The sequence below is a fragment of the Hippoglossus hippoglossus genome, chromosome 16 (genome assembly GCF_009819705.1).
Source record: "Hippoglossus hippoglossus isolate fHipHip1 chromosome 16, fHipHip1.pri, whole genome shotgun sequence".
Taxonomy (NCBI): domain Eukaryota; kingdom Metazoa; phylum Chordata; class Actinopteri; order Pleuronectiformes; family Pleuronectidae; genus Hippoglossus; species Hippoglossus hippoglossus.
Window position 1 is genome coordinate 15858335 of NC_047166.1, and position 26869 is coordinate 15885203.

The 26869-nt window shown below is 38.8% G+C and overlaps 1 protein-coding gene across 1 annotated transcript in view; it reads left to right on the top strand.

Annotated features, from left to right (window-relative positions):
* The window catches only part of cdkal1 (CDK5 regulatory subunit associated protein 1-like 1), a 229014-nt gene that overhangs the window by 107553 nt on the left and 94592 nt on the right, over positions 1–26869 (top strand). The window contains exon 9 of the mRNA XM_034611257.1: positions 20063–20229. Within this exon, the coding sequence (XP_034467148.1) occupies positions 20063–20229 (167 nt within the window). The remainder of the gene's footprint in view (positions 1–20062; positions 20230–26869) is intronic.

The window sequence follows — 26869 nt, forward strand, 5'->3', positions numbered from 1 at the left end:
AGATAAAAATCCTTTTTATACAGTTTTTTTGTGTGTTTGTTTATCCAATGTATCATTTTTAATGTCATCTACAAGGAACCCTTTGCTTCCTGGTTCATTACCCGTCACTCCACTCCACTACAAGGTTGTTTCCACAAGCCTCTGTGAGTCATGAGGTTGACATACACACATGTCAACACACACACACACACACACACACACACGTAAAGGAGAAAAAAACTATCCAAGTGGCTCAAGTCCTCAAGTTTGCGTCTGCTTTGAAGTCTAGACTTGGAGTTTGCAAGACTGGAGAAGTAAAGATTAATTGGGCCGTTTAATCTACACAGTCCCTTGTTTGAACCCTTTCAGCTTTTTGGCAGTGCCACGAAACCAAAGCCCTTTAGATACCTGCAGGGATTAAAGTTTCTGCCATGTGGCATTTTTCAGTCATGTGGATTTCTGAGCAGGGAGACTGCATTAGATCAGTGAAAGATACATGATAAAAGGTACAGTTGGATATTAGGTGGCACTCAGTGCTGCAGTTTAATGACTGTTTCAGTGTTTGTCATGGCAATGAACATATCCACAAATGAATGCTGATGTATCACGTGTGTCTGCAGAAAGATTTCATTTCAAAAGATTTCATTTAAAAGCTTGTTTGCCTACATTTATCACAGTCAAGCAGCCTATTTTTCCATCTAACCATTATCTGGAATATGCAAGTACAGGTAACTTGACTCATTGAAAATAAGTCAAGTACTTCAAGGTCTGAAATGTTAGCACATTATTACCTTCAACAGTTGATAACAGTTGCACACCCAGAATACACAGACCAACATTTACATTAATTATGTTTATTTCTGACCTGTGCAATATAAGTTGAATATTCACTCTCCTTTTTGCTCCGTTTCTGTCTCCTCCAACTTCTAAATGAAGTATATAGCTGTTAAGAAACCACATGTTTTATTATGTTCATCATTAACTTTGTTTGTTTGCTGTCAGATGCTGGACAGATGCTTTTCAGAAAGGGAAAACAATTCAAACCACCCCGGCAAAAGCAGTGAGAGTGAATCAGAAGAGTAAAGTTCTGACGTTAAACAAAAAGCAGTGAAGTGAAAGATGTGTCAGTTGTTTGCTCCGCTACCAGCGACCTCCACATTACACATAGTCACTTGGTCCATTTGTTAATATCAAAATATTGATCAGAGAAGCGTGTTGATTGGATATTACCACAGTAAACTTCTGTGTTATGTAAGCTGTTAAAAAATTGGGAGAAAATGTACACTAGTTCGCATTATATATACTAAACAATAATAATTGACATTATCTTAATTAAAAAAACAGCTTAATTTCCTTTCTATCTTACTATGGCCTGAATACATATATATCAGCCCATCCTTTGTCTCACCTTGAACTCTTAACAGACAACATATTTAACACGTTTATCGTCACATGTGCTTATGATTCAAAGACAATTAATTTTTTTATTTGTCCCACGCTAATAGTCTGACATGCAGGGAAAAGGTGAACTCATTTTCTCTACTCGGTTTCCTGAGGTACCGGCCTCCTCCTATCTCTTACGCCCCGCACAGCCTCAAACACACACACACATCGCATGCACATGCACAACCACTTAACACACACATCACAATTAATTGGTTACTCCACCTGTAATTAACTTGAACCTTACATCAATGTTTTGATCAACACAACTCATTTACCTGGTAAAGAGAGGCAACTCAAACGGGGGAGGGGGGGGGGGACCAATGAAAGCCTGAGGAGACTGAAATGTGCCAGAAGGAAAGGAAACAGAATAAATTGTGATAAATCAGCAAGCATGCTTCTTTGTTTTCCACTAGTATAGCCCATGGAGGTTGAAGACAAACTGAAAATGAAAAGCCAAACAGATATCGAGATGATTTGGTTCTGCTCAGTGTAAAAAATTATGCAACTGCCCCACTTTTGCTCTGGTGTTTGTCTGTTTTCCTGTCTGAATCCATTTCATCACTCCCACCTCACTCCCTGTGATGGTTCTGTCTTTCAGTTCCTTACTCTTCTTCCCCCCCCGTCTCTCTCTCTCTCTCTCTCTCTCTCTCTCTCTCTCTCTCTCTCTCTCTCCCTCCCCCTCCCTCCCTATGTCATTACAGCTTCCCCTTCTTTGATCTGCGCTCGTTCATTTTCAGTCAATTCCATCTCTCTCACGTTCTTATCTCTCTATTTTGCTTCAGATCAATTTTCCTTGCCTTTCATTCCTCTATACCTCTCTCTCCCACTTAATCACCTATTTGCCTTAATCAGTCTCTTTTTTAGCTTTTCAGTTTTATTTTCTCCGGTGGTTTCTTCCCTTTCCTGGCGATCTCAGTGTTTGTGTGTAACTCCTCCGTCCATCAGCAGCCGTCTTTCTTTCTCTCTTTTCCCTCACCCACTTAGTTTGCTGCCTGGTATTGAACCACTGATCTGTATTCAGATGGATAAATAACAACATTGCTTATGAAAAGGCTAAACCCTGAAGTTCCTTTCTCAAGGCACATACCATCAGCAGCTCGTTTCATCTCCCATTTAGCGGAATGAATAGAGAAACCCAGAAACAAAACGTTCACCCTGCAGTTATTTGTATTTGCATTTATTTATTCCTCATTTGCAAATTAATTTTTCATGATCCATCGTGTGATGAGATTGTTCCATGATGTGTTGAAATGAGTTATTAACCATGGTGTTATCTGTTCAAGTGGTGTTGCACTGCTTGTTGTGCCAGTCTCACACAAATAAACGATCCAAGCTTGTGTTTTGGGGGAAGTCGTTTAAATGTAACCTTCATTTGATTCGTCTGTTAGCATAAGTGATAAAACCCTTTCGAGCAGGTAGTGTTGCTGCCCAAAGTGTTTCCTCTTGACTTTTTTATTTCTTAACTTTTATACTCTCAGGTAAACAGAGCATGACACAGGGCATGTGCCTGACCAGGGCATGACACATCTCCATCTCACATCAGTTCACAGAAACCACAAATTACTTGAGTACTTCTCAGTTTGAGCAAATGTAAAATACACCTTTCTCCTTGATGCAGCCTGTTTAGGATTAATTTATGTTTTCACAAAAGACACTGCAACTAGTGAAAAAAATACATATATATATATATATATAATTATCAGCTTTTAATATTCATCTCAACTATGACATTTGTGTATCATTTCATTTGATGGCCAGTTCAATGATATTTAAATCAGGGGAGTAAAAATAACGGTGAATACTTCGAGACACAGAACTGCAGCACAGGAAGAACCTGCTTGAGCAAATATGTCCTTTTTCTATTGCTTAAATCTGTTCACTGTCTTGTTCAACTCACCTTTTTCATTCTTGTTTCGGTAACCAAATGGTATGTAGATAATAGTAATGGCAGACATGAAATAAACTGCCTTTAATTTACAAAATATATTTAGAAAAAGACAGCCATATCCTCTGAGTATAATTTGCAGCTTGGCACAGTGTTAGTGTGTGTTTGAGTGCACATTCTTGTGCCTGTTTGTGTGTTTGTCCCCCTGTGGTATATGTATATTTTGATAGCATCAGGGGGTCTCTTCACACCCCCTGCAGGAACCAGTTCTCACATAGTGGACCACCCGTGGCCTCAGCCATGAGCCCCTGGTGTTGGGTGACATGAAAGGGCTAAGGGGGGGGGGGGGGGGCAGCTGGTGCACACGCACTTACTTACACAAACACACACACTGAGACGCAAATGCTGGAAACTACTGAATATGTCCTCGAGTAAATGTTACTTCTAAATCTTGGAACTCTCCCTCTGTGCGCTTCAGGTTGTACATGGCATTGCCCCTCAACACACAACCCCTTTGTGAGGCTAAAAATAATAACTGTGCGTTAATAATGACACACATAACAACCTGCACTTAGAAATGCACATTGTATATTCTTTATGTGAGAGTAGAGAAAAAATGATTGAAAATAACTGTTGGAGATGGATATGTTTTGGCTTGGAAATGATCCATTTTGAAAGGATACGCGACTACACTGAACAATAGCATTACTTTTTCTTGCAGATGGGAACAGACTCACAATGCATTACAGCTTTTTTGGAGTCAAAGGCTTGGATGTGCCTCCTGAAACAATTTAGTGATTTAATGAGCTTTATTGTTATTTTTGCATTAAAAGTCTCAATTATTTTCATTTTGGAACATAACACTCCAGAGAGAAGCCAAAAACACGATCCAAAAAATAATTAACCAATTTAAAAAGAGCTTTTACAGTAGAAGATGAAACTAAATGCAAAAAAAAGTCAGTTCCAATAGCTGCTTAATGTTTTGTACAACTTACTTCCCACAGCAGTTAAGCTACTGTTTGTCAGTTTCTTGGAAGTATGGAATCCAAATAATGAGTCTATGCCTACACGTTGTGTTTATTTTGTCTGTGTTGTCTGCGTGTGCGATTCCATGCACAAATGCAAATCTTGCAGATCTGTTACTACTTTTCAGGATAAATGGATCTGCTGGGCAGGAGAAAACTCAAGATGTAGGACTCTGTGAGAAATGTAAACTAAGAGGATTTTATGAATAGCTCAAATATTTTACAATAACATGACAATTAAAAAATATTCGCCGTGCAAACATTACGGTATGTTTGCAGTTGTTTGCAAATACAACCACAAATACATTAACTGATTGAATTTTTTTATTTCCCGTCCACTCTGAGGACCTTGTTGACTCTGAACAGCAGTTTCCAGTGCAGCAGGAAGAGGAACGTTTCGAAGCATAGAAATGTTACACAAGGGTGACATTGAGTTTATAAAGATCCAGTCCTGTTCAGGGACTAGTGCAGCAGTCTTCACACTATATCATACTGAGATGATCTCCTCAGTTTCTGATGTTCAGGCCTCACTGTAGATGGATAGATTAGTTAGACAGGGGTGAATGAATTTAAACAAAATAATTGTTTCCATAGCAGAAGTCTCAGACACTGCAGCTCAAAGGTGTTCGAATGGGAAGTTCACAGAATGAGAACATAGTCAAACCAGCTGAAGGAACCATATGATACTAGCATGACGAAAATAAATATTCAGTGATAGGTCACTCAGTGATAAAAAAATTATTGGATTTGTCATTTTATGCACGTTTTATTTATTGAATTATTTTGCCCAAACCAGGCATCTCACATGAGATCTGTCGAAGATTGTGTTCTTCATAGTTTACTGACATGGGGAAAAAAAGACCATTAATAACTGTAGCAGCTGAGGAAAATATCTATTTTGGATTTTCTTTCTGTTTTTAGTTAACGTAAGAATAATTGTCTTCTCTACCAAGTGCGAACTATGGCAGGTGGCGTATCATTTGGACGCTGTTGAACAGAATTAGAAATTTAAAGTAGTTTTTACACAACACTCCATTGGCAGCATGACAAATGAACCAGTACACAGAGGAAGCACAGCAGAGAAATCCTCAAACTGAAAGAGCCTGAGAGTAAATACCAGTAAACGGCTGCAGAACATGACAGAAAGATTAAAAAAAGAAAGATAGAAAAAGGAGAGAAGAGAATTAACAGAGGAGGTGTAACAAGAAAAAGCTGAAATATTCAACTGAAACTTGGTGAAAAGGACAATTAAATGGAGAGCAAACATGAACTCAAAAAGATGATGTGAAAAAAATGGGGGTCTGTTAAATAGATGAGTTACACTCACAGATATATTCACACTTTATTATATGTACTGTGTTCAGTGTATAATATTGATTAAAGACTCTCCCTGCTCAAAATTAGAAGAAGCAGTTCCTATGTACAAGGAAGAAGAGATGATCCTGTTGCCTCCCATGAGGTGTGCAGCAGCGTGTGTGCGCGCGCGCCCGCACACACACACACACGAGTTCCACAGTTGGATACATGTCTGTACATGTCTGGTACATGTTAGGACACGTCTCTACTTCTGGTTCTCGGCCTCTTGCTGAAGTGCTTGCTGCTGCGAGTCCTGCACAGTGACATTATTTTTAATTTAATTAAAAAATATATTAAAATAATAAAACAGTAATTACTACAGATATATGACAGTATTTGTTTTATCTTTAAGGGAAATAATCATTTTCAAAATTTGTTTCTTGTGCATAAAACTGAGGACGTACATTATCTGACTCTCACATGCGTCAAAAGGCATCTTCATTCCTCTGCATAGAGAATCTTCTTGTCCATCAACAGCTGTTTGTTCATATCTGTTCCCTGTAAGTCACATGGCCTGAGGAGGCTACAGAGGATGGCTGAGAGGATGAGGGTGTGTTCATGTTTTGGTGTTTTACAGTGACAAACGTATACCACCTAGTGTGAGTTACTGTGTATTTGTGCATGTTTGCAGCTGAGATAATTCAACTAGTGTCGAGAGCAGCGTTTCATAAGATCCCAGAACTTCTTCTTGTATTCTCTTCATTGTGAATATGGATTGAACACATGCAGTCTCTGTCATTATAGATTATGTATGTAAAAGTGTTGTTGTGTGGGAAAGGAGGTAAAAGAGTTGGAAAGGTATTGAGAGGAATAGTTGCATATTCGGTAGATAAGGATCAGATGCACTGCATTCGGCTTATCTGTTGCTCAGCTTGTTATTAGTCTATAGCTTTAATACGGACGCCACCAAAAGTGTTTACTTAAAAATATTAATATTTACATAATAAGACGATGTTTACAGATCCACTCACTAAGTTCACATACAAGTTTTTACATTTGCACATTTCTAAATACAGTTTTACAGTATATATTAGAGTCAGTAACTTAATTAACACACAGACGCACACAGGGTGTGTTTTAAGTTAGTCTGGGTATCCACACACACGCACGCACACACTTACACACACACTCACACTAAGTGAATTAACAAACACAAACATGATGCCTGCTAGTGGGTTATGAATATATTAGCATAAATACTGACCAGACATATTATTATTTATCACATTAGTGGCCACACACACACACACACACAGTATGTCACAAAATTAGGTCAACGGCCTTGAATTAGTTTAGAGTTAAACCTTATTATGTCTAATTAATAACTCAACTGTAGTACTGTGTGTGTGTACGTGTCTGAATATTGTGTGTCAATGAGGATATATGTCAAGCATTTAAGTGTGTGTGTGTGTTTGTGCCTGTGTGTCCACTGCTTTGACTTCTTTGACAGCTGATATTAACCATTACCACCTCAATTACTTTTTAATAAGAAGCCATTTCCATATGTAAGGCCAGTGTTGAGACACATGTCTACAGTGTGTGTGTGTGCGTGTGCGTGTGCCTGCCTAATGCCCAGGGTGCCTTGCAGTTCTTGAGGTCTCTGAAGCATACAGAAATGGGATCTAGCCCCTATAGCTTCCTTTGACACTCTCTGCGCTCTGTGTCTTAGCCTCCCCGTCCGCTAATCCGAGCTCCCCATCAGCCATTCCTCCTCCCCTTGGCCTCAACTCATGTCCTTTTAATGACATACAGTACATGTTCATTATCTTGATAGACTGACATCGGGTTAAATCTCGAGACAGTTTGGATAATCCCTGTTTGATAGATAGCTCCATGCTTCGTACAACGATTTAACTCCCAGTAACACGCTGGAAGATTTTTCGCTGAAAAGATCTGAATAATCAGTAGATCGATAGGTGACAGTTTTGATAATCAGTTCAACTTTCAAGTAATTAATCAAATAAACATTTGCAGATGACAGCCTCTTTGAAATGTGTTGATTTGTTTGATAACTCAGCCCTGGGATCACATTAACATACAGTTTATCAACACGTAAATTCGGCCTATTGTGACAGCTGCATCTTTTTGCTTTCCTGTTTAATTGCGTTTGTTGCTTTTAAAGTGACACTAATGAGAGCATTTCTTAATGAGAGGAGATTCAAAAAAAGTTGATTGCTGACCAAATCATTAATAACGACAGTCTCCTGAAACAAGAGCTCTCACACAATCCCATTTATCATCTCCGTTTTTCAGTCGTTATCTTTCCTACTACTTTGTTTTCTCATCTGTGTTGCTCTGTAATAGTTGACTCGCTCTAAGAGGCCTACACAGTGGCCACAAGCTTGGACATTGGGAGAGAGGTCGGCCAAGATGTGAACAGGCTTGTGTCTTTGTGTTTTTAGGTTTTTTCCTTATGTTATTTGAATCTTTGTACTTCGGTAATAATGATGTAATGTCTGTTGTTCTGCTTCAGGCAAGAAAAAGATATAAACACTTTGAAACCTCCTGTTTCCAGTGGAACAGTTAATTAAGCCAACATTAATAAACAATCAATTTCCCTCCGTCTGTCCTGTCCATTAGTTATAACTCCTCTGAGTTCACAAGGAAGTTACCAATGACTTGCAACTGTACGGGCAGTTAAAGGCCTCATCTCAGTCCCTGAAGATTCCCCTTTTCTTCTATATGTGGCAGTGCTTCTGCTTTGGTGGATTCACAAGATGCTTCCTCTTTGACAACACACACACACACACACACACACACACACACACACACACACACACACACACACACACGAAAAGATGAAAGAGGGGATATAACTTCTCTTATCATGATTGTATCTTATCCTCTCACCCAATTACTCCCTATACATTTATATATACATACTTCACACACACACACACACACAAACAGGCTCGCTGCCAATTACTTTTGATATTTCCATACAATATGTTTGACCCATATAAAGTATGCTATGGCACTTTCTCATGTTTCCATAAACATTGTGTGAGCACGCACTTACACACGCATCAAAGCTTTGATGTATTGAGACATTCTACATCACATGCACAGAGGGTCATGCCTATAGTTCAGAAACTCTGTAAAAGTAGGTTAAAGCTGACATGTTGTTGTTTAAAGGATTGTGTAGGCTGTTCATTAATACCATGCATATGCATGTACATCCACGTGTGTGCATGTGCACAGACATGCACACATGCATGTATTTTCTGTAAACATGCCTGAGAGAGAATATTTGCATATATACAAGTGTGTGTGTTGGGTTAATCCGTGATGATGATGATGCTACCTGCCAAGACACCCACACACCGTATCAACAGTTGTTGCTCTAAATTAAGCTGCTTAATTACTGCAATTAAACTCTGTGTGTTGTGTTTATGTGTGAGTTACTGTGTGTGTGTGTGTGTGTGTGTGTGTGTGTGTGTGTGTGTGTGTGTGTGTGTGTGAGAAAAGGTTAATTTCCCTCGTGCCTGTGAATCAAAGATTACTAAAGTTGAAGAATTTGACTGAGTGCTGTTGAATACAAACCAAAAGGAAAATGACAAGAATCTTTAAAGAATGTATTTATATTTCATCAGCTAACATTCATTTTTTAATGGAAGCGGATGTCTCTGTAGCTAAACCCTGCTATATTCCCAAATGTTAGAAATGTAGCAGCATTTGCTTGTTCTGGTTAATCACATGGAAACCAGGCCACACACTGAAGGGAAAATAAGAAAATATAAAATGTATTAAAAAAATCTTAGCTTTTTTTAATGTAGGAAACATACACATGCTCTCGGAAACTGAAGGCTATAATACAAAAAAAACTATACTGCTATCTAGGGTATATTATTTTTTATTTTTAAATGTGTTTTTTGTAAAAAGAAATGGAAGAGGCACAAGTTTGACATCAAATGATATAAGTAATGACAGATTTTAAGGAAATTAATGTATTACTCTCAATAGCGGCATCATTTTCTTAAACATGCACTGTAATATTTCTGAATGCCTCTTATTGAGCCAACTTTTCATCCTCTTTGCAGCCTCTCTGCACACAGTCCTTAACTTTTCTCTCTCCCTCCAAATTTATCATTTCATTTCTCAAGTTGCTGTTGTTGACATCTGCCCCAGAATTATTTTTTATACTGCTGAGTTTTGGGCGGGGAGGTTTACTCAGGAGGCAGACAGCCAGAGGGGATTGGCTGATCAGACAGAGGGGGTGGGACTAATGTGGATGAAGGTCAGACAGGCCTTCCAGTCAATGGTACTTTAAAAAGTGGTTTATGGTTATAGATGGTGTGTGCGTGTGTGTGCGCGTGTGCTGTCCATGGAATGCTTGAAATTGCTTTAAATACATTTAAATGTCATAGTTTAGACCTTATGTGTTACAGGGCAGAATACATCGCACGTCTACATTTGTTGTCTGTTCACTCACTGTCATGTTGACCAAATGAGTTGATCATCAGCTAATGTATGCATCACATTTTTGTTTGTTTGGCTTGTGAGAAGGTTTATGCATTGATGTATTTGATTTGTAATTTAATGGCAGTCACCCAACCGTTAAAATTTACTGTTGATTATTAAATACATTTTAAATTATTTTTATAAAGACCAGATTTTCTCATTTACTGACACTGTTATTATTTTACAATTATTTGAACCTTGTATATTTACATTTGTTTTTAAAATGTCTCTTTCGTGTTAACTTTTTTTTTTGTTAAAGTTATCTATGTAATATAGAATAATATAGACCATATAACATGGACAAAAACGCTTAGAATAACGGCCTTAAAAGCAAATGGAAATATTTCTGTTAAGTCACTGAGTCAAAGAGCAAACAAATTAAAATGGATTTAAACTGTTATTGCTGTGCATAAGTCATGCATATCCTGATTGGTGGCATGGGCGGTGATGTTTAATAGATTACAGATTATATGCACATAAAGATGATCCTATTATGCTGCATTAAATCCTTATTTTCCATGACACAAAGCAACACATAGCAAAGCATGTTGTGTACATTAAGCTGCCATACTGCATGGGAGGTGTGTGTTAGTGTGTGCTTATATATTCAAGCTGTCATCACATTAAAGTGTATTAAAAAGCATTAAACCATAAGTGACCAAACTTTGAAGTATTGAAGAAACAGTTAAAATTGAGAAACAAAACAAAAAACATTTAATTGTTTCCTCTGTCTTCCTTCCCCGGTCTGTCTTTCTCCATATATACTGTAACATGCTTAGCCATGTGCTGACTTGTGTTATGGAAAATAGTTTTTTTTATGCTGTTTAATAGGATCATCTTTATGTGCATCTAATCTATAATCTGTTAAACATCATAGCCTGTGGCAGCCAATCAAAATGTACTGTATATTATGCTAAAGAGATTAAGATAAGTAGACCTTCTGAAGCCATATAGAGGGGCATCATGTTATGTTTCTAATCATGTACTAAAGCCACATACAGGACACAAACATACAATGACCCTGAACTATGTACTGCTCCACTGTGTTCAAGCTGCCTTAGAGTTGGGTCGATTCCCCGTTTTGCCTGGTAAAGCGCTCTGATTTAATGTGAACCAGTTCAACTAACATCTGTCATGTGTGGCGTTTGCGATTGTCTGAGTGGGTTTCCTGTTTGGGCTCCGGGTTCCTCCCATAGTCCAAAGACTCGCAGGTCAGGTTAATTGGTGAGTCTACAAAGAACAAATACATCAGAAGAAGATGAATCAAAATATGTGAACTCCAGCAGTAACACATGTGACCGTGTTTGGATTATAGAAGCTGGATATCTCTGGCCAAGAAAGTCAGCCCCTACCAACAGGCACATGTTCAAAAGGCATTAATATAAGTAGTACACACAGAACACATGGAGTTCTAAACGTGCACTTATGTGTATAAATAGTTATGTCTTTTTGGGGGCATGGTTGAGTTTAATCAAGTCAGCTCTAAAAACATACCATAACAACATAGTGGAGCTACTGCTCCTGTGTGTAAAACCTTAAAATAAATGCCTCCCCTGAATAAATAGACAAGAGGCAGAGCTTTGGTCACATAAACTGACTCAGAACCTGCAGTCACCAAAACAAACACATTAGTGGCTGAGAGACCAATGTGATCAAATGTTTTTTACATTTTAGTGTGCTGGTAATAATATTGCTCGTTGTCACAAGTGTGGTAAAATGTTCTTGTAAAGTGGAGATGAGTAGTAATTTGGTTGAGGACCTATTGAGCAAACAGTTAAGGAAAATACTGTGTTCCACAGTCGCTCCATGTTTTTCTTCTGCGGTCACATGGCCCACAAAGCATGCGGTCTTCATTGTTTTGTTTTTTTGATCATGTGTATCATTAGCCGGTTGGTTCTAGAGTTAAAACCTGATACTCAAACATCAACTTCTTTTGTCGCCACCATTACCTTGTCGTTGAAGTGCAATGAATGCTGGGATACGTCAGCCAGCCCTGTGGCCTCGGAAGAATGCGGCCCCCGAAATTGAGACACAGCTAAATTGTCTGCTCGCCTAATAACATAATATTATTGGTAAATACCATTGTTGTTGTTGCTTTTCTGAAATATTTTGTAATGATATTTAAAATGTGTTAGTGTTGAAGTGACCAGAGTCAGCATTTACTAACTAATAGAAACAGGCATGACATGAATATGTGTGGTCAGGTTGTGCTGCTTGTGTGTGTCTCATTTATGGTTTAAGACCCTTTTACCGTTTCAACAGTGGCTTTTACTAAAGCTCCCAATCACCTGAATCAATTGGTTCTGTCACACTTCTTCAAAGCAGCTGCTTCAAAGCCCTCATCTCTTTTCTCCTCCCACTCTTCTCATCCTTTTATCCAGGGGCGGAGCAGAGACAGGGCCATTTGTAAACAGGGTAATGATATACAGTCCTGGCCACAAGTATTGGCACCTCTGAATCTCAAATACATAATTCAGAACATCTTTAGAATTAAATAATAACCAACCATTTTTATATATCCAGAATATTTTAATACATTTCATATATATGTATTTATACGTTCTTTTGTTCAGTTACCTTAGACATTTTATTAAAATATTCTGGTTTTATAAAACAGCTGCAGTAGCATTTACTTCTGATAATTTTTGAATTATGTACTTCTGTGGTGCCAATATTTTGAATCGGGACGGTATAAAGAGGTCAGCTACAGTAAATGCTAAAGTGATTCAGTACAGCAGCTTATAGGCAGTTTAGCCTCGGAACAGTTTTGTATTGGTGATTGTGAACGAACGAAAACTGCAATATATTTTTCAAAATCTATACTACAACCTTGAACTGAATGTTGAATTGAATATCAAAAGAAGTACATGCTTTTTCATTTTAACTTTGAAATGTTAGATTTTTGCGTCTAGTACGACTGAAGTCAGGTCTTTAGACTCCACTCAAAAATAAAAAATTTGACTATATCACCTTTTACTTGATAAGTCCTGACAATGTCAATCCCAAAAAAGATTAGTGTGGGCTGGTTTACATAACCAGTATAAACCAAACCAGTTCTTCCACCTCGTGATACAAAATATTCATCCTTAGTAGATAGTGTACCCTCTCACCTTCTGCTTGAACTCTTCCATTTTTGACCTGTGAACATTTAGAAGAAAATGAAATGCACTGAGTGGTAACACTGGTACATCAAATCATGTAGAAGCAAACATTGACCTGAATTCAATATACAGACATGCATCAAAATAACCACCTCATTTAAAACTCTTCAGTTCCAGGGCTTTTTTTGGAAACAAGTATAGGGCAGAGCTGTAGTGATGATTGTTTGATATGTGCATGGCATTAGCCGGGCGTGTTGATGCTGTTTTCGTTGGACGAAGACAAAGGCAGCTTACATGTACACACAGCTGTTTCCTTTTCGCTCTCTAACTAAACAGGACCTCTTTTTTATCGTCAACTCTGTTTCGTTTACTCCTCCCTTTGCTGTCTTTTCACTGCTGTGTCACAGTTAAGTGAATTTTTATAGCTTTTAGGAAAAGTGCCCGACCCCTCAACTGTTCTGACATCAAACCACATCCCATGGTGACGTGGAAAAGAAAAGGTCAGGTTGAGGGTTAGTTATAAAATGCACACAGGTCAAGCAGAATGGAAACTTGTCTGCCCTGCCTATGTTTCAAAAGACACAACTTTTATTTTTTGCTTGATAATGGTAATGAGGACACAGTGGGATTGTTCATAATGTTTTTCTATGTTTAACATCTTGTTGGTTATCTGCCTTTTGCGTCAGGGTTTGAAGTCAACATCAGAATTGCTCTTGCTAATGATGCCTAATGTCTCACTTGCTCAGGGGCTCGTACTCCTTCCTCACTAGACCAGGTTGAATTGAAACTTTTCAAAGTCTGAAAATAGTAGGTTGTCTTAATACGATGCCTCCTTCACTATTTGATTTAATTTAAATTATTACAAATTTACCAAAATTAAAAGTAATTACTTGTAAATGATTAGATTTATACATATACATGTGCTGATTAGGGTTGACACCGGTCCTACACGGCTGGTACCTACAGGACCGAATCACACCGTAGATTTTGCTGCCCCATTTTGGTGCCTGAGCTATAAACTGAAATTGTTGCTTTTCTTTCAGGCATCATAAACAAGCATATCTTTAGTTGACATTCCACTTAACTCTGGTTGCAACACACTCTCTACATTGCTCTGGTAGTCCCTAAAGTTAGCCCACAACTAGCTATTAACATCTAACAGTTAATGTTGAATTTCAACTTACAATTTGCCTTAGCAATAAAAAGGCATTTTTATGGAGAATCAAAAGTATCGTGGTTCTGACAAATGTTAAAAGTATCAATTTAGCTACGATACCCAGCCATAATTTTGACATGCCTGATACATGGACGCAGTAGACACATTACAGATCTGCTTCACTGTGAACCCTCTCTCCACAGCACACATACCGAAATCAGAGGAAGCAGCTGCGCTTTGTATCAGAACAGATAGAAAAGGAGTGAACAAGCTAACATTTCCTGATGAATCGACCTCCATCTCTTTGCCTTTGGCCAACAACAATACCATTGGCACATCCAACACAAAGGGGACTGGAAAGCACGTCAAAGGGGGAAATTACTGGTTTCGGTTGTTGAGTTTATTGAGACGTCTATGTATGACAGTGGCCTTGACTTAACACCTGAGACTTTTCCAAAGCATCACCATGTTCAAAACACAATCCACACAGTAATCACGAGAGCTATTTCATAGCAGACAATACACAAGGTTGCCATCTAGGTGGTATTGTGTGAGTAGAATCTCACAAATGTTGTTTTGGAAGGAACTAATTTCGCTTCTCGGCCAGTTTAATTCTGGTCTGACATTGCATTAAGAGATCACCTGGCCAACATTCTTGTGGGACAGAGATGTGACGCTGCTGGTGTGAGGGGGTAGGAATACAAACAGTCAGGATGCAGATGATGCAGGCAGGAGTAAGACCTTGGCAGAGGAACTGGTGTAATTGAGTCCAAACAAGCTGACACTAGCTGCCATGGGAATGGGCTGTCACTACCTTCCTTCAGGCTAAAAATAACTGAAAAAAATGTTACATATGAAAGGGAAAAATACAGCTGCAAATCAACTGTGGCATTATTGTTCCTAAGAAGAGACACTCAATCAATACCGATCGATGGATGCTGATAATAAGATGGCTGCATTGAGCTTGATCTCCAGGTCCTCGATTAACGCAGAGATTGCTGGGCATTGAAACATTTCCAGCTAACAATTTTTTCCATGTTTCAAGTCAAGTCTCCATCGGTTTTTATAACCTTATAACTAGAATCTTTACCAGATGAAGGAATTTAGTTATTGGAACGTCTGGTTCTTAACAAGCTAAACAAACAGCCCCTCGTGACGTTCTGTTTTCGCCCCAAGAGCATCTGAGAAACATTGTTTTTTAACATGAAACAGCCTTTACAGGGTTTTTTCTTTTACCAGGTTTAATTACCAATTCTGTTTTTGTATTGGAGAAGAAGAGACCTCTGAGGATAATTCAGCTCCTGCTAAACACCTCCGGAACACTGAGGGAATCCATGATTTTATAATTGAAATTAAATGATAAAATTGTACAATAATAACATGAACTCTTTAAGGTCAGAAAATGTAAATGGGATCCTGTTTGTTACCAACTTAAAGAAAATATTGTGAGGCAGCAGCCCAACCAGCTGGCTGCTATTTTCACCACTGCAGTGGAAACCCCTGATTCAAGGGGTTCAGTGGCCAACAGTATGGGTACTTCTTATATATATATATATATATATATATATATATATATATATATATATATATATATATATATATATATACCAATGTGTTTTGGGGCCAATGCAAATCCTGAAATTAGGGTATAGAGGACGATACAAATATATATTAAAAAATATATACATTGGCAATGATTCCAAAGAAAATGAAGTTGAGGCTTGATATTTCACACTCCAACCATTAACTTTTTTACAAGTAAGCATATGTTGTGCAATAATGCATTAAACGTGATACCATAAAATGGTGTGCCTTTCGGCATTCAATAAATTTGGTTATCAAAATAAAATATTGAATATTAATATAAAAAATATTAATATTAAATAATAACTTTAATTGATTAAAGTTACCTCGGGGCACCTCCCTTCAAAGGAAGGGAAAAGATAGCCAATTTATTGATTAAGTCTCATAAAAGTACTAACTACAAATTTGGAACTCTGATTAACAATTACATTAATAACTATAACTAAAATTACCATATAGATAGTTAGCTAAGTTGAAGGATATAGAGTTCTTGACAGTGTAGAGGTTGGCAAAATTCACTTATGCAACATTAATGAAAAACATTTGTGAAAGAAAAACATTTATTATGAATATAATAAAGTAAAAAAAAACACAAATTACTAACAGTGTACTTACTAAACAAAGATAGGTATGTGAGTATACGTGTGTGTATGCTGTGTGTCTGTGTGCTTCCAAAATGGCGGCTGGCCACTTCGAAGATAACACCCTTCCCCCCTTTGGAGTGTTTACGACATGTGGCGGGGGTCAGAGAGATTAGGTGCTGCGATATGCGTGTGTCTGCGTGTGTGCCAAATTAGAGAAAGTTACTAGATGCATGCAAGGAAAGACTGAAGAGCATAACTAACATTAACTTTCAAATAACTTGTAACCAAAATATCACAGCAACACAAATCAAATAAGGAATCGAATAAACAGTCATTGCTTAGCCTAGTATGATTATTAAGCCCAGTTATGTTACCCGTCCATGGAAAGGGAAAAGAGGTTGCTGTGCAGTTCGCAGTTCTGTGAAATCGTCTTGCTGGTTTGTGGCTCCTGCCTTTGTGGTTCTGTTGGGCTGTGCAGCTCAGTTGCTGTTTGAAGTTCTCCGGCAGGACATCGCGTCGCTGCTTGAAGGTTGGTAGAGACTTGGATTGCGAGGAGGTTTCCTTGGTGAGATGAGCTGGAAGCTGCAACTCTCCTCCATGAAGTTGATTTGAGTCGAAAGAGTGAGCTGGACCGCCACCCTTCTCCTCTGAGAGGATTCGTGGAAAGAGCGGTGTGCTCCTCTCGAAGAGGTGAATGGAAAGAGAAGATGTGAGCTGGAGAAGCCAAACTTCTCCCTTCGACGGGTCGCATGGAAAGAGAATGAAGAGAGGGGGAACAGGCCTTATATTGGCCTGGTGACCTTACAGGTCATGGGGCCCAGAGTGACCAATAGGAGTTGAAACTTGTGTCTCCTGTCGGTTTTCACACCTCTGTGTAACGTTGAGGCACCCTGGGAGACTGAGTTCTGGAGGCTCTGGTTTTCCCCAGAACAAAGGACATGCGGCTTTAGGCTTTTGACTACACATGTAGGCCCGAACTGTGTTTCACAAAAACCATGTCCGAACACATACATAGAAAAACACAAATACAACTAAACTAAATAAAAATATAATTAAGAAAATAAATGTACAACTTTTCTGCAGTGTTTATTTTGAAAAATAGAACTTCTCATGTAGCACATATTGCCAAACATACATGTGAATACTGAAACGTCTGTGAAACGTTCATATCAACCAATCAGTGAGGCTCTAATCTGTATTTTATAAAGGCTGACATAACTAAGACAAAAACTATGTTCCAAGTAAATTAAATCGAATTGGTTTCTAAATGATAAAGAACAAAATAAACAAGGCTATTATTGAGTATTGGACCAAGATGAAATAATTGCATACAAGACAAATGAACATCATACCCTGAATGCATTGTTATATAGTGTGTTTATAGAGTTTTTCCTTTAGATCTGATCACATTTGATTGATGCATCTTTTGGACATGGCCGGCTCCAGATATCATTAGCGCATCTTAATGTCAATGATGATGAGCTTTGGAGACTCTCGTACTCTGGACAATTATACTGTCATCATCTTTAATCTATCTGGCCCATACACATCTTTGAATACACACACACACACACACACACACCAACCATCATTATCATTAGCTGTGCAGAGACAGACAGAAAGATGCATGTGGTCATTCATAGAGTAAAGATGGTGTTTGCCTAATTGGACATTTTGTGTGTGTGTTTGTGTGTGTGTTTGTGTGTGTGTGTGTGTGTGTGTGTGTGTGTGTGTATATATATTTGCGCTTGCAAGTGCAAATGTATCTCTGTGTGCCTTCATGATATGATGTGTCTTAAACCAAAGCAGACACTCAACCATTTCCCAGACCTACAGCCAAATGACAGTTAGATCATTAAGCTCTTGCAGTGAGCGTTGCTCTAATTTAGCATGAAGGCAGTGTATCGTCCCCTCGTGCTGTATATGACCTTCACATTCCTTGAAGGTATGATTAGAAGACGGGTATTTTTAAAACTTGTCAGTGACTGTCATGAGCAGGGCTCCACCAAAGTCCAGGAGCATTTAGGGAGTGACAACAAGAACATGCTAAAGGTGATGACTGAGGAGATCATATTTGAGAGAAGCTGCTGTGATGTTCGGGTAGTTTTGTAACCTGAGCTCTGCAATTAAGGGGAAAAATGTATCACAGTAAGTGTCTCCATATTGATGTGTTTATGATTTATAATTTTGTAATTCAAAAGGATTTGATGTGTTTAAAACATTAAGAAAACAATATAAATGTTTTATTATTATATTACATCAAATATAAAGGCAATAATATGTAAATCATCAAGAAAACTATACAAAAAGAAATTGAAAGTGGGATTTAAATGGAATGATATAAAAGAAAGTTTATTAAGAATGCCTTTCAAAAAGTTTAAACATTAAAATCTAGAATAACATAATGGTAGTAACTCCCCCAGGTTGCATTCACTACCAACAGTGTATGAGGTGGTTAGGTTGAATCCAGTCAATGGAATGTAAATGTAAGCTTTCCCTGAAGTGTAACAGTAGCTGCATAATCACACTTAAAAAGGTCCTCTTTCGCATTGAAGGTTGTAAATAATAGTTATACAACACAAACAATCCGATGTAATGTATGTATAGATATGTATGGAGTTCACTAAGTTTTCACTCTGCTCCAGGGCAGCCCCTCATAAAACACAGAATAAGCACGGTCCCATTGTGGCCCTGAGCATGTTTTGTACATTACAAATCGGCAGCAAGATACATTATATGTTAAAGAAAAGTAAAATAAGAAAACTACTTGCAGGTAGGTATGTTGAGGTAAAAATGCTGCTGAAAGAGGAAAGAAGCTCGATCTCTGTCTGGAGACGTCTTGATGTCTTGGATTCAATTATTTTCCAGCAGCAGTCGTTATCATTCATCGAGCGCCTTTGTCTGCACTCGGCTCTAACCTCTCTTGAGAGATACAGGGGTCTATCAGTTTTTTTCAGGTTGAACTTTTTAAGGAATTACATATTTAATTTAAATAGTTTACTACTGTCACAAAATTCTGTGTACGGCCCCAGAATTTGTAATCCTCTAATCAATCAATCAATCCTCTAATCAAACAGTCTTATCACATCAGTCTGCATCAGGATTGGGAACCTTCAGAGATCATCACTGAGGCCTCTGATGTTTTTATATGCTGGTGTTTCTTCTGCAGGTGGTGTTGGCCTACATGTAAACTATGGCTTGCATTTGCTGCCCGTGCTAACTATCCTATCACTTTTCTCTCAAAATGACTACTTTACTGCTACTGGATACATCATATTGTCCATCAGAAATACACTGGACAGTGTTTTGAAAGCACACTCTATTCAAAATCTTAACCTGAAGGTATCACCACTGAGATTTGCAGAGCTGCAGTGTACTGGCACCAAAACAATAGACTATAACTCTGAAGAGCCATGACTGTAACAAAAATCATTCAAATAGGTTATTAAACCTGGTTTATCTTTGTTTGTTTTTTTGTTTTGCAGAGGGAGTGTGTGAGATCTGGTTGACCAGTGAAGACACAGGAGCTTATGGTCGAGACATAGGAACAGATCTGCCCACGTTGTTGTGGAGACTGGTGGAAGAGATTCCTGAAGGAGCCATGCTGAGGCTGGGTATGACCAACCCACCCTATATCCTGGAACACCTAGAGGTATGTACAGTACACACACACACACACACACACTTTATTTTTATCTCTGAAGTAACACTAAACATAATCATGCATCAGTGATTTATAAAACTAAAATACTTATGAACTCCAGAGTTTTTCTGTTTGCCTCTGCTTTGTTTTTGTCTGTATAATCTCCTGTGCTATCCCTTTCAGTGAACAAATAAAATCATTCTATTAGATTTAATAAACTGAATGCCTTTCTGTTTTGCTTACCAAGCAGTTAAGCTGCAGCGCTCGCAGTCCATTCATTAGTGCAGTCCATTCTCCTCTTTTCCGTAATGAGTCAATTAAGGACCATTGTGTCCTCTTTAGCAACCTCATTTTATCAGTCATTAATGTCCTCCCTAATGGAACAATGGACATTGTTATCCCTTCTATGGCTCTCAGTCCCCCACTCTGTCTGTTGTTGCATGTCTGCCCCGTCCGTCACACATGCCCATTCTATCATTTGAATCTTATTGCCTACTTTCCACTGTCAATCTATCTTAATTTTAAAACAATCTTTGTTTCTGAAAGTGTTCGAGTAACAACATAGTTCCATGTTATCGCCATTTCCCAACACCCGCGCACAATAGACGCATCTCGTCCCTGCTTTTAGACAATAAACCAAGTTAGAGTGGAGAGGAGCTAAATGGAAGAAGGATGTTTTGGAGGAGTTATCTGTTGAGAAATGTCCTTTATTTGTTCATATTCTGTGGCTAATTATGTGGATAAATAAAGACACATTAACAAGTTTTAGTTTTGTGGTCGGTCAAATTTCATTGTTGTGAAAAAATTAATAAATCCAGACAGCAGGATTGAGCTAGTACTAGGAAAAGAGTTTCCTCCCTGCAGTTATGCAATTTGTATTTTTGTGTGAATGCTCTAAATTGATTGTATTTTTAGGGAATGTGGGGCTGTGAGAACAAAAGAGGGAATTTAGTATTTTAAGAGCATTTGAACGGGAACAATTTATGAACACTGGGGGTTTTTCACACAGTTGGGTCCAGACTTTCTCTGGAGTTTGCCTTTCACACTTGAACAACGCAGCAGGAGATTCTCTGGTCAGACACATTCACAACAACACAGACATTTACCACGTGTGTAGCTCAAGTCTTTAATCCTGAGATATTTGTATTGTTTTGTTTGTTTGTTTTTTTCCAATTTTGCATCTGTTGCGTATTAGAAACATCATCCTCCTGCTATTTTCAGGGCTCATACGGTCATTATCCAGGGTTTTTATTAGGGGGCTCATCCTAGAAACTGCAGAGAAAGTCAGTTTAACAGTTTAAATTTCCCTATAATCGAAAGAACTTCTGTAGGATGAGTGGATGCACATGGAAACAAAGTGCATAATGATAAAAATGAGCCAGTGTGGCACACGTCTTACTGTAATAAACTTCTACTTTACACTATTTCTGCAAAAATGTACTTCTTCGGTCAGCTAATGGAGATTATAAAGAATAAAAAAACAATTATTTGTGTCCTAACCCAGGACATGGCCAAACATCCCACTACATTTTTTATGGCGACCTAACTCAGACTGTACAGTCAAAGCTGTGCACTGTGCATGTGAGGAGGCAACTTCAGAGGATAAATAAAGAAGGAACAGTCCAAGAAAAGTAAAACATGAATGGACAGACTTAAGGTTAACGAGATGAGTGAGGGATTATTCTGATTTAATAAAATGTTTCTACTTACTTTTTGTTATTTGTTTTAAAACATATGATACTGAAAGACTCCGTTTCATCCCTGAGGACAATAATGTGGAAGTATAGAGGAAGGAAATGGAGGATATTGGAAGTCTGAAGTAGGGTAATGACAACCTAGAAAACTTTTTTTTTTTGTGTTAAGTTCACAACAGATACACCTCTGAATCAAACAATCAAGGAAGACTGTAGATCTCAGATGGAATTAGGGTATAAATAAGGAAAAAGGGGGCTGAAGGCCCGGGGATAGAGATGAGGGGTAAAAAGGAGTGAGAAAAGTGCTGTGGGAAGCAGCAATGGAGATTGTAATTAACCAGGGGTTAATGGAGGTGGCTAATTGTCCCCCACATGTATAGGTAGGCTTTCTGCTTGGCTACATTACAATTAAAAAACCACCCTCCTAATGATAGGGAATAACAATTAACTGATAATTAGAAATATACTAGGACGCCACACTGGCTTGTTCTGTGTGTGTGTGTTAAGAATCATTTCATATGCTACTGGCCCTTTTATTGTTAACGTCCATACTTTGAATTGAATTATATCTTTTTAGGTTTGAATCCTCAGTCAATTAACCTACATAAGGAAAGATAAGAGTGCTCGTCTTTAACTTATCATTGTCTTTTGTTGCTCCTGTGCTCCATTTACCCTTTCTCCGCTTCCCTATGAGCCCCTCTTCATGTCTTCCCTCCCTTCCTCCACTATTTCCCTCTTTTTTTAATCTTACTCGGACTGTGGTTATAAGGCCCAACAGAAAAACTCACCAGAAAAAAAACAACCAATTGTTTAATTGTTGTTGGTTAACTTTTTACCAGTGGTTCCTTCACATTCTTTTTGTCCGTTTTAACCCATTAACACTTATGACACTGAATAAAAACAGTCTCTAAAAGTCTCTAAAACATAAACACAAGACCACCTAAACCTGAGGGTTTTCTGAAGAGCCGATAGAGACATGAAATAAAAACATCTGATAGCTTAAACATTTGGCTTTTATTATACATCACTGCCATTTCAAGACACTTTAATGGTTATTTTCATTTTTGTTTTATTCAATGAAACTCTGTAATCTGATTCAATATTTCTCCCGGCGCTTAGATCGTCAGCCATTGTCGGAAACACTACTTTTAAAAACTTGTTTGCAGGCCAAGAGTGCTAGCAAGAAGGCGTTTTGCCTGCAAGTACTGTCACATGTCTTGAAAACGATGACATTATGGATGAGATGCACACGTCTCATCCAGGTCTAAAGGGACAAGCACACACACACACACACACACACACACATTTATATATATAAATACATGCATGTCACAACTTTTTTCTCCTCCTACCTACTCTCCTTTACTTCTTCTCTCCAATTTTTCTCATGATGGTTGTAATCACAGCAATACGAGAGGCAGGGTGATGATGATGAAAGCCAAATCTCGGAAGTAGATTTAGCCTTCATCTTCTGTAAAGGCCAAATTCATATCCCACTGTCTTTTCCTTTGAAGGACACTGGCGCTTATATAACAGCATCATACCAAATGGCTTTAATTGAAGCTGAAAAGGCCAAGGAACCTCTCCACTTCCCCCTAAAAGATGATCCTCTCTCACACGTACTCACTGAAATCACTGTCTGTCTCCGTCTCCCTCAGTCACACAAGAACATGCAATTTCTTCCTTTGTAGAGCCTGTCTCTCTCTCCCCCCCCCCCCCCCCCCCGACAGATGCAGACAGCTTCACAGCACCATTTGCTGATTGGAGCAGTTAAAAGCCCAATCGCCTCTCATGGGCCACTTGTCTCTGACATTTTTGTTGATTACATCGTGCCTTCACTGGTTCCTGTTTGAGTGGCTGCATGTAACAATGCGACGACTTTGTTCCTCACCTCACTGACATTTTATCCCCATCACGCTTAATACTGCACTTTTGAGCTCAGCATTTTTTTGCTGCCGACTTTCCGTGTGTCCATCCGCCTGTTAATAAATAACTAAGGGGCTGTCAGTAGGTCAGCTGATTATATAAGGTGTGCGTGTGCGAAGATACCAGTGCATGCGCTCGTGCGAGCATGTGTATGCGGATGAGTCTGGCATGCTAGCTGACTGAGTAAATGAGGTGTGAAAGTAGGAGTCAGTCAGGCTGAGATGAATGAAATAGCAGTTGTCTATTAAACCTCCTCCCTCAGAGCTGATCTCAGTTTGAGCAGAGAGACATCCGATATGTCATTCACACCTACACAGTCAGCTCTGTGAAACAGTGCTGTGATGACTGAAACGTCATGAACAAGTCATTTCACTTTGCATCTCACTCCACTTTACTTCACTTTAATCCGATCAAGGTTTTTATAAGTAGAAAACAAAACTGTAAACAGATCTTTTGTTTTGGGGAGTTGGTTTGCATCCAGCTGTAAACAACATGTCTAACCGTACATTTTGAGAAAACATAAATTGCTATAAAGCGAGCGGGTCGTCCACTAGAGGGTCTGCAGTTCGATCCCATTCTCCCCCATTCTGTGTGCCTGATTGTCCTTGGGCAGGATACTGAATTTCAAATTGTCCCTGATGGCTGTGCTGGCAGTAAGTGAAGGGACATGGGACGAAACATAACCTGTAATTTTACTATTAAATCACTATTTGTTTATCTATTTACATTCCATCCGCAGTTCCCTGCAACCACACTGGGCCTTGGAAAGGTTGACAAACTACCACATACCCATAATGAAGTTAAAACTCCATCTTCTGAATCGGCTGATATTTTTCATACCCAGGACATTCACGTTCACGCACATAATTACACACACACACACACACACATACCTGCACAGATCCCTCACCTTCACACTCAGATGTGCACACATGCACAGCTGTGCGGGCACACACACACTTAGACACACCCTCTCAGACCTTTTTCATTTTAATGAAGCCTTTGGGAGCCTCTTCACATTAGAGGCCTAATGTAGCATTGTGTGAGGGACCCGGCACCAAATGAATGCTCACGCTGAAGCTATTCTGATGTGACTCTAAATCATGGCTCCTGACTTAATTCAGTGAATTAGGTTTTCCGAATCATTGTGTTGCATTTTGACTTTTGAACGGTGGAGATTTAAATGCTAGCTGGCCATTTACAATTTGAAATTCCATCAGTGATCTTTGGTTCGGCCTTCATATTGTGCTTTTTTTCCCAGTTTATCAAAGGTGAAAAGAATAATGGAAAAGAATGAACTGAACTAGTTTCAGTTTGCTACAGAAAACATCCTTATAGTTGTTTAATGCGTTGTTGGTTTGGGTGTATTTTCGGTTCAGTCATTATAACGAGGAAAATGCCACAACACAGTCAAGTGACAGTCTTAACAGTCAAACGTTTCACACAGCACAATAGGTTGCTACATACACTTAATTTCCCTTTTACAGTACAGTACATGTGCTCTGTGTGAGGTGCTTCAGGCCTGGTTTGCCCTCCAGGGAGAATCTGATGCCGCCTTGAGTGTTTGAAATGTTTAATACCGTGGGGAGCTCACTTTCTCTCGCTGCTGCTGAATGTTGCTCCCACCGACTGCGTGTTTGCGTGTGCGCCAGTGCACACACATGGGGACCTGACATACTATCCTGGGAACGGCTTGTAGGATCTCTCCCTCTGCAGACTCCCCTGGGTGAACTCTGTTAATACTGTGATATGTGTGGGTTTGTGTGGATGCAGTCAGGGTGATACTTACTCTGTGTTTGCTTCAGTAATTTCACTTGAACCAGACTCTAACCCTTCCTGTCTGTGCGTTGGTACTTTGGGGAATCCTGCTTTTTTGTGTGCTGTTACATTAAAGTCACCAATGTGTCCTTATTGCAATGCTAAATATGAATATGATAATGCGTGTACCATATGCTAATATCGACACAGTACACTTCTATAGCAATTAGATTAAAGTTTTGTTTATCTAGCTAATATAAATTAATGTATGGCATGCATTAACGTAGACTTGCAAATGGCAAGTAAAACATGTATTCCCGACGTGTATTTCTCAAAGAGATATTGCGTTGTAGCTCCTCCACACATTGTCCTGTACATATCCAGAGGGGCTGTATTTGAAAACGCAAATGTCCAAGTCAGTTGCTCTGGACATTTTCCGCAACTTTTCCTTCCAGGTACCCTGAGTATAATGTCTGGAAAATGACAGAGTGAGCCAATGTGACAATACAGCAGGAGAATTGCCCGAAAAATTCACAGCAGAGCGAGTGGACATAAAGCTGAAAAAATACAAATATCTAAGGATGCGTAAGAGCTGCCATAGATGTAGAATATGCCAACAAGATACGAGAGCTTTTGGTGATTATGGGCCGGTGCCGATGTTGATGAGCTGTAAACAAAAACGTGATTTCCATAGCATAATTTACACGTCATGTCCTGCCTCCTTTATCCTCTACTAATGCTCCATCTGTCATCTGAGTGTTCCAGAAATGTTCCTGTTGTTTTTCAAAGCGTCTGACCTGGACAATCTTCTGCTGCGTTTTACATATGAGAAAAGGCAAATTCCAGACAATGTCCAGACCTCATTGTTTTGAGAACAGTTAGTTTGTTTTATTCTTTGCGTGATCATCTTTACTAATACGTGATTTGCAGTTTTTATAAATGCAAACAGCGACAACTTGATCCTAACAAACCAGCAGTTATGTGTCTGTCAGTTTCACACAAAAAATGTTTTGAATCCACATGAAACTCACTCAGAGAATCAAGGTTCTCTGTTCCAAAAACAAGCTCAGAGGGACGGATGAACAGGTAGTGCAATAAAAAAGAGTGAGAAAAATTCTTTCAGAATATTCCAAATGAATTTTCAGGACTGGGCTCACAGTGACTCACACTTTTTGTCTTTGTGAAGAAGGGGGGAGTTGGTGTGAAAGTGTGAAAGTCTTCCCTCACTGAGGCTGCTCCGAGCCAAACCACCATTTATCTACTTCCTCTCT